We start from the raw sequence: 12,973 nt of genomic DNA, 5'->3' as shown, positions 1-12,973 counted from the left end.
TCTGGAATACCAAAAGCTGTGGAGTTAACCCCAGATTTACATCAGTGTAACAGAGTCAAAGCTAGCCCTGTGATATGCCAAATTCCCCTTTTAGCCTGGCTGCCGGGGGCTTTCAGCAAACATTGCTTACAGCGGAGGACATTTTGTAAAAACAGTTTGCCGGTCACCTTTAATGTGCAGCATTGTATGACAACCACCTCATCTGACTATAACCCACAGCATTACACAATGCAATCACGACCACATGGCTGCAGGGTACTTTCCCAAGATATCCATCCCACTGATAGAGATTCTGTGGCAGGGCAAACCATAAGCCTAGGCCAGCAGGGGTGTACAGGTGACAAGCTCAGACTTCCCACTTTCTTCGAAGGGAACACAATCCATTAGCTGCAATATCAGTTCAAGCCAGAAGTTTTTGTACTTTGAGAAACACAAACACACACACACACACACAGAGCAGACCATGCCACATGTATATCTTTAATTGCAATGACCTTGACAACACAGCAGTCCTGGCATCAGCTTCCTAGTGTCTTCCACAGGAAGGACAGACGTGTGCCAAGGTCAGAATTGCCCTTCAACAATTTCTGGAGCAGCTGAACACTGAAAGCAGCTGTTTGTTTTGCTGGTCCCTCTCCCTCTGACTGCCTCTGTCTTCCTTGTCTGCAGCCCTCTTTGCAACCACAATGTATTCCTGCACTAAAAGGCTACAGAATTATTACATTTCTAATGGTAGCACCAGAGCACTAACTCCAGGCTTCTTGCTACGCAACCCCCTAAGCAAAGCCAGTGGCCTTACCTGGCACCATATTCTTATTATGTAGCTTATTCTATTACACGCATGGAAAGAAAACAGGAATTTACCGTGAAATTTATTTTTACAAAGCATCGCAGAGTCCTGTCTAGTCCAGAGGGGAGCCATTAAAAGCACCCTGGTGCACCAGCCTGCCCCGATAGCTCGGAACAAAGGCAAGGCAATCCCTAACCTGTAGCTGAATTACCCTTCACTTCTGTCCATTTTTTCCTCGAACGCTGTCTGTGTCATGTACGAGCCCTGGTGTCAGGCCGCCCTGGCAATTCTTTGTGGCAGACTGGCCGGCAGTAGTAGCTCTGGATCACTCCGCTGGGGAGAACGCACAGAGCCTAGCTTTTGCGGTCTAAGCCGGTGGTGGCAGGGCAGTGCCACCAGCCCGTGGCAGGAGAGGGTGCTTTGCACGGCTCCACAGTAACCCCTGTTGCATTGATAGCCCTACATGCTGAAGACCCTGTTTGTCCACAGACCAGTGCAGTCATGCAAGCTTGCCTTCACCATCCCCACACACCGCCTCACCCTGACCTGCAGGGGTGTAATCCTATTGGGCAGCCAATTCCATCATTGGTCTCCACTGGCGCTGACCTGTTTAAGTGATACACTGGGGAGGAGACCAAGATCAGCTCTTCATTTTCTATAGGTCACCTAGCCGCTTTCAGATGGGGACTGTGTTCACTTGAGCTGCATTCGAGCCAGCCACCTAGAGGGGGAAAGTTCCCATGACAGAACAGGGAGTAATGGTCTCAAGTTGCAGTGGGGGAGGTCTCGGTTGGATATATCTTCTATGATTCTGTGTTCCACTGCCAGCCCTGGAAACAGACAGGTTGCCCTAAGACAGGGGCTCTAGAAGGAGCCCTGAATGGAGACTCTTCAGCCAGGAAAGGATAACTGTGGCACAGAGCATAAAGGGGAACAGAGTGAGGGGAATCCCTTCACCAGGAGAGGATTGGGCAAGTTTCCAAGAAATATGGGGATGAGTTCCCTTGCAGGTAGATTTGGACCTCTAGCAAGTTCATTAACAGGTTTCAGGAGTTCATGACATGCCTGCCCTTGGGAGGGGGGATCCCAGCTAGATGGGAGGGGGCTCCTGATGGGCCACTGCCCTGGCAAAAAAAAAAATCCATTAAGCTGACAAATTCTGGCAAGTCCAAAGAACCTAACAAGCAGCCTGACAGTTCTGCAGGCTGCTCTCTATCACCTACATTGAAGGTGCTGTCAGCAGTAGTTGGAGGAAAGCAGTTCAGCCCAGGGAGCAGCACCAGAGTATGGGATTTAGGAGATCAGAGTGCCATTCTCAGCTCTGCCACGGACAGGCTGTGTGACCTTTGGTGAGTTACTTTGACATCAATGGGAGTTAGGAGTCTAAATGCCTTTGAATATCTGGGCCTTAGCCTTTGCAGCTCAGTTTCCCTATCTCTGAAAACGGGGCCATTAATCCCCATTTGTAAAGCGCATTGAGATCCTTGAATGAAAAAGTGGGAAAGATGGTTTGGATTACATTATCTCCTCGCTGGCTCAAACAATCAACTTTGCCTCCTTTCATTCATAGGGCGAAGCCCTGTGGTCAGGCAGAATCCCATAAAGGCAATGTAGTCCTGTCATTGAGTTCAGCGAGTACAGATCAGGCTGGATTTGGGCCTGAGTGCACTGATGTGAAGTTAGGGAGGGGGTTCCTGAGGTTCAAACTTCAGTGAGCTGAGCTCCTTTGAAAATCTGGTCCACAGACTCTTTTCATGCTGACGCTACCAGGCTTAGCGCGTACTACCCTGAACACAGTGGGATTGCTTAGCGTAGTAAGCGCTCTGCCCAGCAGGAAGCATTCCCAGGATTGGGCCCGTGGTTTGGGATCACCCCAGATGAGCCCCCGTCTCTCCTCGACTGATGGCAGTGGCTACCGGGTTGTGTGTTTGCAGGATGATGAGGACCTGATGACTGTGTGCATTGGCGAGATCTTTCTGGAGTTTGTCAATATGCTGCCGGCCTTTCAGACCTACTGTCTTCAGCAGTCCTCTTCAGTGAACATGCTCAATGCCCTGGAGAAGGAGAAAGAGCTACTCAGGTAAGATTGGCTGAGTGTGTCTGTCATGGGCTACAGGGACTGGAGATATCCAGAACAGCACCAACCCTGGAGCCTGGAAACTGAAGCCATCTATGTGGGAAAGGGGAAGTTCAGGCTTCCCAAGGTGTGTCAATCCTGGCCTGGTGGGATCCCCTCTAGGAGTGAGAGGGTAATTCACCCTCCTTAGTCAATTAGGTCTGGCCTTTCTGCTGAGGTAGCCCACACGGATTTTGTGATACAAATGCTTATCCACTCAGAACTGGACTGAGACCCACCAAACTCATTTCACACGGGTCATCAAACAGTCCACAGATGAGAACAGCTCTCAGTCACTGCTGACTTGTGCCAGATATTCCACTGGAAAAGTGAATTCCTCAGTGGGAGGCAGTATGGCCTCATATGCAGAGCACGGGCGTTGGAATCAGGAGCCCTGGGTTCTATTCCCAGGTCTGCTGCTGGGTGACCTTGAGTAAGTCACTTCACTGCTCTGTGCCTCGGATTCCTCATCTGTAAAATGGGGATAATGATACTGACCTCCTTTGCAAAGTGTTTTGAGATCTACTGATGAACATCACTGTGTAAGAGCTAGGTATTAGTAGTAGAGGGTCCTGTATACCTAATCCTGCCTCAGCAATGCAGGGTGGTGGTCTAGATGGTCTCTTGAGGTCCTTCCAGCCCTGCATTTCTGTAATTATTATCTGATGTAAATTGGTGCCACTGTATGGAAGCCAGTGAGGCTAGAGCAGTTCACTCCAGCTGAGGATTTGGCCCTAAACATTTTAAAATCCTTTGGTGGAGAACTGTTATAAAGGGATGTGACCCATCCCATAATGTGGTGTATTCCTCTGGTGCTGGTAACAAGCCTGATCTTAGGAAATGTCGAGCACCTGAAGCCAGTGAAAGCCAATGGGAATCACAAGTGTTCAGCTCCTTTCAGCATCACACCTTTTGTAACGCCCAGTCGGCTCGGGGCAATCCAGACCAGTAGTCAGGTGTGCACGGGTGCTCGGAGCAATCTGTATTGGAGGCAGTCTAGGGCAAAGGTCAGAGTTCTTGGAGGGGTCAGTATCTGGCCGGATCAATGAGTTGAGGAAGGGCGAGGTGGCAAGGCAGAGTCGGGTGAAGCAGTGGTCTGTTGCTCAGAAAGCTTCCTCTTCCTCTTGGGGCCTTTATGTAGTCAAGGTACCCAATGAGAGTGCTGACTGATCATCCAATCGGGCCTGGGTGTACTGCTGTGGGCTTGTAGGCCTTTAGCACTTCAGCTGTCAGACTGGGCTGGTGGTTCGCACAGTAGCTAAGGATGCCGCCTAAGGAGCTGGGTTTAATACCAGCATCCTGAAACCCCTTCATTTGCATTTTATTTTCATTGTCTGCTAGCAGAATAACCAACCCTGAGTTTATTCCCTTTTTAAATCCCCACAGAATATTCCTCAACGTTTCCCAGAATGACAACACGGTGCTTCGGCGCATGAATCTAAGATCTTTCCTGATGGCCCCCTTGCAGAGAGTCACCAAGTACCCGCTTCTACTCAGCAGGATCATCAAAGCCACCATTGAGTACCACCCGGATCATGGCAGCCTGCGGGAAGCCAAGAGCCGCATCGAGTCCCACCTGGAGCACATCAACATGAAAACCAAGCAAGAGGGGAATTCGTGGACCCTGCGCTCCTTCCGCCAAGACAGCAAGAAGAACAGAGAAGTCATCAACATTGAGATGAGAGAAACTGCCATCAAAACCGTGGGCTGGCTGCGGGAGGAGACACGCTTTGTGATGGAAGGGCTCCTGCAGCTTGCCCAGCCGCCCGATGGCCAGTGGGTGAAGAAGGGCAGCAAGACCTTGAAATTTCAGAACATGCAGGTGCTGCTCATGGTCAACATAAAGCGAGTGTCTGAGTCTAGCCTCGAGGCTACAGAGCTGGGACCCGTGAAAGATGCAGTCCTGGTGTTGATCAGGGACAAAAACAATGGGAAGTTCAGTTTGCTCAGGGAGCCCCTGAGGCTGAGTAACTGCGTCGTCTCTGCAGACCCCGACTGCAGTGATACTTTTGAACTCATGGAGATCAGGCGGGAGGCGTTCGTGTTCCGGGATGGCGACAGGGCACGGACTCACCACTGGTTCCGGCAGATCAGGAGGTACTCGAGGGAGCTGGGCTCCTGGAAGAAGCGGCGGAACGCTCTGCCCAACATCATGATAAGCACATCCCATAACAGGTCGTGAAATCGAGGGAGAGATTCCTGTTGGAAAAGACTGGGCTAAGCCAGTGAGACCTGCACAGAACCATCACTAGACTCAATGGGTTGAATTCACCACTAGTGTAACTCCATCAACAACTGTGCAGTTACACCAGGAATGAGTCTGGCCCAACGAGGGTGATAATTTACTCGCAGCAACCAGCTGTTGCACCCTCACCTTGGATTTCAGCAGGAAGGACTTACATGCTATTTGTGACTCACTTACCTTTTATGATTAGGCTTCTTATGAGGAGCAGGTCTCTGGAAAGAAAATAATGCGCTTCAGTTGTTAATATTGCACTGAGGGCTAATGGTGCCAGGTGCTCGATATTACACGGCTGTGCTGAAGAGCTGATCTTGATCATGAGTGAGGTGTCGTTGTTGCACATATTCCATCAGCATTAAATAAAGCCAAGGTCAAAGCTAGGCGCAGTATTACCAAACGAAGGAGGAAGTTTGGACAGGATAAGTCTCTAGTTTTACTGGTTTCCACCCTCTCTCCCAAGAAATATATTTCATTATCTGATTCCTGGTAAGTTCAATGAAATAGGTGGCTGGAGCGGGGGTGGCGGGAGGGAATCAATCGCTCATCTTTAAACCAAACAAAGTAGATGCAGATTTGCTCAGTTTTAATCAGCGTTGTATGCATGTAATAAACCCAAAAAGCAGAAGACATTTACACAGCTCTCTCTCCCCCCAAAATACCTGTAGAACACTGTGGAAGGGCAATATCCCCTACATTTAAAATCATCAGGTTTTTAACTGGCTTAAAGACATGCCAGAAGACTGGAAAATAATGATACATTTGAAATATTTCAGAACTGTGGGTCTGTAAATAAGGGTCTGTTACCACTTCTAGTGAACTTTAAAGTTTGTGATTATTTAAAGATGTAATCTAGTGCATTTCAAAAGTTTAAAAAAAGAAACAGTTTACATTGTACTGTAGTTTAACAGCATAAAATGTTTTAATTATGTTTCAATGACTCTAGATGGGTGTTTTGTTTATTTTTGGGACCACTTGTTTTCTAGGTTTAGAATTTCATTGATTGCAGATGGCATGAAGGTAAACAAAAAGAGTCCACGTGGGTTTATGGGAAATGTAGTTTGTGTAACACACACCATCTTCTGGGCTCAGTAGCCACGTTCCCCTGATCCTTACGAGACAACCTGACATCAGTGTAGACTCTGACACTGGGGAAGGACTATTTTAGATTGATTCTGACTAATAGGGAGGAACTGATTGAGAATATGAAGGTGGAAGGCAGCTTTGGTGAAACTGACCACAAAATGATAGAGTTTGTAATTCTAAGGAAAGGAAAGAGAGAGCACCAAAATAAAGAAATGGACATAAAAAAAAAGCAGATTTCCTCAAACTCAGAGAATTGATAGGAAGGGTTGGAAGGATCTCTAAAGGAAAAAGGAGTTCAGGACAGCTGGCAGTTTCTAAAAGAGACAGTATTAAAGGCACAACTGCCAACTATCCCAATGTGGAGGAAAGAGAGGAAGAATAGTAAGACACTAACATGGCTCCATCAGGAACTCTTTAATGACCTGAAAATCAAAAAAGAATCATACAAAAAGTGGAAATGAGGATAAATTGCTAAGGAGGAGTATAAAAGAATAGCGCATGCTTGTAGGGACAAAATGAAAAAGGCTAAGGCACAAAATGGATTACACCTAGCAAGGAACATAAAAGGCAAAGAGGTTCAATAAACACATTAGAAGTAAGAGAAAGATGAAGGTAAGTGTAGGTCCATTAGTTAATGGGGAAGGCGACCAAATAAAGGACGACCCAGAGAAAGAAGGCTGAAATGTGTATTGCTTTTTTTGCTTCAGTTGTCAATAAAAATGTTAATTGTAACCAGATGATTAACACAATTAAAATAAACAACAAGGAAGAAGGATCTCAGGGTAGAATAGGGAAAAGAACAGACTAAAGAATATTTAGATAAGATAGATGTATTCAAGTTGGCAGGGCCTGATGAAATTCACCCTAGAGTATTAAGGAACTGAAGCAATCTCTGAACCATTAGCGATTATCTTTGAGCACTCATGGATGACAGATGAAACCTCATAGGATTAGAGAAGAGCAAACATAGCACCTATCTTTTAAAAGGGGGGAAAGAAGGACATAGTGAATTATAGACCAGTCAGCTTCACTTCAATACCTGGAAAGATACTGGACAAATTATTAAACAATCAATTTGTTCAAACCTGGAGGATAATAGGGTGATAAATAATAGCCAACATGGATTTGTCAAGAACAAATCTTACCAGACCAATCTAATTTCCTTCTTTGGCCTACTGGGTAGGGGGAATGTAATATGTCTGGACTTTAGTAAGGCTTTGACACTGTCCCATGTGACATGCTCAAAAGCAAACTGGGGAAACGTGGTGTAGATGAAATTACAATACGGTAGGTATGCAACTGTTTGAAAAACTGTATTCAGAGGATCATCATCAACGGTTCACTGTCAAACTGGGAGGATGTATCTAGTAGGACCCTGCAGCAGTCTGTCGTGGTACTATTCAATATTGTCATTAGCGACTTGAATAATGGAGTGGAGTGTATGTTATAAAGTGTGTGGATGACATCTAGCTGGGAGGGGTTGCAAGCACTTTGAACACATCCAACAAGATATTTCTGTTAATCCATCCCAGAAGGTCCATGCCCAAGAAAATACACTTGTGTATTTATCCTTTGATCAATTATGTAAATATATATGCAGATTAAGGTAGTCCTCAAGGTCCTGAGAAGTTGCTAGTGCAGCCTTCAGTCTTACAAAGTCTGGTTACTGCGGAATTAGCTAACGGATTCTGCAGAACCAGTGATTATCCAGCTCTGAGGATTTCTACAGCAGTTACTTTGCACCCTGAAAACTGATCCAGAGAGCAACAGCTGAAATATTTGTCTACAGGACAGTATCCTCTGTTGACCCACACACATTGCTCTGAGTTACCTGTGCCCTCCAAGAATTGCTTTCACAGTTCATTTTGTTTGGTGGGGGGGATTTGCTGAGACCTCCTCTCACATGACAAACATGCCCCAGAATAGGCGGACACGTCTTCCACTTTCAATGCTTCTTATTCACTTGTGGACCCAAGGGAGCTCTGCTAGTACCTACAATAGAGCAGATACGTTTTCTCCATTCTTTCCTCACCCCAACTATTAAGCTTTAAAGTTTCTTGTTTTAGTGCTGTTATTAATTTCATATTAAGACAGATACAATTGCATTAGACAATCCTATAAAGAAAAATGATCTAGGGAACATAGTTCCTAGTAGCATTAATACCCGCTTTATAATTGACAAGATAGCTCTTCTCTAACCCTGAGTTTCCATATATTCTGCAATCAGGTTGGCTTGGTTTTGAGGTGATAGAAGGTAGAATGTTTCCAGATGACAGGATCGTGATTTCCAGTAATTCATTAAAAACCCAAGGCTATGCTCTGGGACCCTCTGCTCTTTTGCCACTATGGGACAAAGCTTTAGATGCTGATAGCGCTGAAGGGGGCTTCAGCTCCTATGACGATTGTGCACATACCTCTCATTTTACGTGCGAGAGGCTCGCCCTGGGTTCTGTCCTTGCAGATGACAATGGTATCCGTACATGAGTATCCGTACATCCCTGGAAATGCCAGTGCCCCCTTCTTCACCAAGACTAGTCAGTGCAATAGTTTCTTTGAGTCAGGGCTGCAACGTGAACGGAAAGGCCCTGGCTGTAGAACAGAATTTGCTAGCGTCCTACTCTCAAACACCATCCTTAACTCCCTACCTTCTCATTTTGCAGAAAAGATGATTTGCACCTCGCTCCTTCAGGTGGAAAGCAGCAGGGAACAGACTGAACCGGTGCTGCTGGATGCAAATTATAGTATCGTGACGACTGGTATTGGGCAGAATGCCCCTTTCTCCTCTTCAGTGGTAGCCTGATCCTTTCCATTATTCAAAGTTCAGTTAGGCAATAATCTGTATGTTCGCAAAGGCACAGACAAAATGTTTGGTGAATCGCTAGGTAGTTTTCTTTAATGTGTTTCTTGATGGGAGTGGTTTTTTTAAAATAAACTGGCAGCCTGAGCCCACCATGTGCTGGTTAAAGATTTTTCTGAAGTGCCACATACCTACAATAGATCCACACCTCAATCAGTCTGAAACTGTCAGACCGCATATACAGGAGAAAGCAACAGGATGCTGGCAGGTTCATTTTCTCTCCAGTGAAGGAAATGGTTAGACTCTTCCTTCACTTCATTGCCTCCAGTGGCAGTTCTCTTAAGAAAAGACATGAGTTTAGTGATCCTAATAGCTCCCTACTGTCCAATACTTTATTTCACTATAAACAAATCTAACAGCTTTGGCTTCCACTGCTGGAAAAAGCTCTAGATCCTGTAAGGCTTTAACAGTTTTTCTGATCTGATCATTTTGCTCCACAGCAAACTGGAAATCAAACCCAACAGGGATGGCGTCCCTAGCCTCTGTATGGCAGAAGCTGGGAATGGGTGACAGGGGATGGATCACTTGCTGATTACCTGTTCTGTTCATGCCCTCTGAAGCACCTGCCACTGGCCACTGTCGGAAGACAGGATACTGGACCATTGGCTGACCCAGTATGGCCGTTCTTATGTTCTTAACAGTGGCTGTTTGAATAACTGGGTGTCTTTAAATTGAGGTGTCTCAGTTCTCCGAGACTGAGAAAAGGAGCCATTTCAAAAGAGGCTTTCACCTTAACTAGACAAGGCCTGCCACTAGTGCAAGTCCTGTTGATCTTATTCTCTACAACTGCTTGGATATCAACAACATTTGTCAGATTCCAGATATTTCCAGATTTCATGGGAAAAGTCCTTCTGCCCAGTTCTTAGTAAAACAGGCACATTCCCTCTAGACAAGACAAATGGAGGCTCCCATTAAAAAGCCCAATAACATAGCATGGGTATATTATTTACTGAGCAGAAATAATGCACTGTAGACACATGTGGATATTATTTTTTGAGCAGAAACAATGTGCTTTTTACTGTACAACCATATAAGGACTGACTCACTATACTAAAAAGCTTATAGTCATGGAACTATAAGTCTTTGTCTAGAACAGTCTGCATCAACCAACAGATCAATTGCAGAGCCTGTCTAACTTGACAGGGTCTAGTTATGTTTTAAACATTATTTGCCTTTAATGGATCCTCTGTATACTCAGCTGCTCATCTGCTTTTAATTTACAGCTGTTGAAAGGGAATCTGCATATGGACTAATTTCCAGGGTATTGAATGTTTCAATTCTATGTAGCGAGTACACAAAACAAAGAAGATGGAAGACTCATCACAATTAACAAGGCAGTCAATTCCCAGTCTTGCTAGACACTTAATAAAGCCAAATCTGGACCATCCATCTGCAGGGAGGTATGAACTAATGCAGCATCATGTGCAGCATGACTTACTCCACAGCTTTGGAGATTACAGATACAGGAAAAACATAGCACAAATATTTCAGCAACCTGGACAAAAAGCTAGTATAAGCATTAGGGAGCAGGATGAATACAAGTCAACCATGCAAATACTGTGTGTTCAAAGCTGTTCTCAAGCTCTTTAAATGACTTCTCAGAGGTGTGGCAATCTGCATAGCAACATTCAACATATTGTCTGTTCTTTCAGAAATGGACCGTTCTTAGCACTGTCATTTGCTCTTTTAAAAGGGAGGGTGCGACTATTTTATTAGTCAGAAATCTTTTGCTTCAGGAAACAACACAGCAACAAGTCACCGAGCAAACCCCCAGTGCAAGAATTTTTAAGTGTCCTTAATAAGCAGAGAGAAGCATATGAGAGGCAAGGGAACCTGCAATTACAGACACCTGCCCTCAATTAATTAGTGCCTGGGACTGAACACAAGCTAGGGGAGATATTAGACAGCACAATAGGCTCATTGCTTCCAAAAACCACACACCTGCCCACAGCCATAAATCCAGCCCAACAAGCTGCTCAGGTCTCCAGACAGCTCTTCTTTTAGCTCTCTATTAAGCCACAGTATCCAGCTGCAGGCAGCACCTTAATGAAAGGAAATGGAATACATTGGTGTCTTAAGAGTCAAAGTCTGTGCGAATACCCTCGGGAAATCGGATGCAGTTACTTTCCATCCCTGCTAATGTACCTAGCCCATCATCGCTCTCCCAACTGAAAAGGCCTATGTGTTGCTCTTCTACGCAGAACCATCTTTTAGCAGCAGGGGGAAGGCAAGTTATTTGTCCACAGAGGGAACTCAGGGCAAGTCTAGCAGAAGTGAGAGCAGTGGGGGGAAAAGTTACAATTGTCTGACTTTCCTGCACATTCACTTAAAATCTACTAGCTGCAACAGATGGAGTTGAAACTAACCCAGACGGCCCTTCTGGCTTCTATAGCCACTTCACCCCCATTTCCTGAAAGCTTTTAACAAGAGCTGGAAGCATTGGCTTAGGCCAGCACTTTCACTCCTCCCCGAGGACTGAGTAACTGCCTGTTTTTATGTTGCTCACAATCAACTTGAACTGCCCTTTATACTGAGGCAAGGGAGAGGCGGAGGAGCGACCTTGGGAAGAGCAGGTCTCCAAAGCAAGCATGGAGAGCTCTCTCTGGAATATGCACTCTGGCACAAGTGCTTCAGAAAATACCTTAGGCTGCTGTTGAGTCAGGCTTTCCAGTGCCTCCGCTCTGACTCACTCCCCCTTTCAGCTGACAGTGTGTAGTGGGGAGAGTATTCAAGACCAAATAAGAGTTATTACTTTCTCTACAAATTTGTTTGAAGGTGCATCATGAATCAGATCATCAAAAACACTCTTGACCTTGGTATACTTTTGCAGGCTTAAGGGAAGAACTGCCTCTCACCATGCTCCTGGGCTAAGTGACTTCTGCTTACCTACATGATCTTTGGAGCAGAGACCATCAGCTACAGGCCACTCCCTCCCCCAAACTGAGTCTTTCAGGGGAATTTTATTTCCCCTTCCCCTGTTCCTAGGCCAGTGGCAGCTGGCAAGACAATGCATGCAGCTCTGAGATAGAAACATACCCTTTTCTTTGGCACCAAATGCTAGGGAAGAGAAGCCTAAGGTTTTTTGCGTGCAGCTACAACTCCAGAGGTTTCCTCGTTACTGCTGTAAAGATTATGGGGCTTTTCTGCCCCCAGGACCTTTCAAGAAGCTGCTGCAGCAGGAACATTTTCCTTTGTGCTCCCAGCTGCAGGCTGGTGAGCAAACTGTGCTGCTTCCTACACCCTATCCACTCACCAAGACAAGCATTTGGAATGAAGAATGCAGCCCATACTTAGCCTATAATGACCTTACTAGGGAAGAGAGAGGCTACCCAGTGTTCCCCTTCCTGCTGCCTAGACACCTGCAGGCCCAGGGGAGGATTACTAGTTATCTAGCCCCAGGAGCACCACATTGGAAAGATCCCGCCTGAAGAGACAGAGAATGTTGGTGGGATGGGTGTGGTCAGAGAGGGAGCTGAACTTCTGCTGCTTGCAGAGCCTTTGAGAGGAAGCATGGTCTAGTGGCGAGGGTGCTACCCTAAAAATCAGGAGACCTGGCTTAAACTCCCCACTCCCCCAGGCTTACTGTGTAATCTTAGGCAAGTGGCAGTCTCTGAACCTCAGTTTCCCAGCTATAAAATGGCAGTAATATCATCACTTCCCTATCTCATATGAGAATAAATACATTAAAGATTGTGAGGCATCAGATACCACAACAACAGAGGCCATACAAAGTACCGGAGACAGAACCTTGGTGTTCAAGTCCCCACACAACAGAATCCCAAATACATATTCTAGGTAGGTTCTATATGTTCACAGCTTAATCCTCACTCCTCCTTGATCTGTGGAGGAGGTGGCCGATCCAGTTTCCCAGCTAGCGCACCGGAA

At 45.9% G+C, this 12,973-nt stretch overlaps 1 protein-coding gene across 7 annotated transcripts in view; it reads left to right on the top strand.

Moving 5' to 3' along the window:
* Positions 1-9,109, top strand: part of LOC141995752 (uncharacterized) — a 96,131-nt gene extending 87,022 nt beyond the window's left edge. For 4 of the 7 annotated variants that reach the window (XM_074967123.1, XM_074967124.1, XM_074967127.1 and 1 more), the window contains 2 exons: positions 2,725-2,870; positions 4,293-6,054. In XM_074967123.1, the coding sequence (XP_074823224.1) occupies positions 2,725-2,870; positions 4,293-5,088 (942 nt within the window). In that variant the 3' untranslated portion in view covers positions 5,089-6,054. Of the gene's footprint in view, positions 1-2,724; positions 2,871-4,292; positions 6,055-8,891 lie in introns of those variants that run through there. The other 3 variants (XR_012641397.1, XM_074967128.1, XM_074967129.1) reach the window with 3 other exon arrangements.
* Positions 9,110-12,973: the final 3,864 nt, after the last annotated feature.

This window comes from Natator depressus, chromosome 11 (assembly GCF_965152275.1).
Source record: "Natator depressus isolate rNatDep1 chromosome 11, rNatDep2.hap1, whole genome shotgun sequence".
NCBI lineage: Eukaryota > Metazoa > Chordata > Testudines > Cheloniidae > Natator > Natator depressus.
The sequence above is the reverse complement of the archived record's forward strand: the minus strand, read 5'-3'. Positions and strand labels throughout refer to the sequence as shown.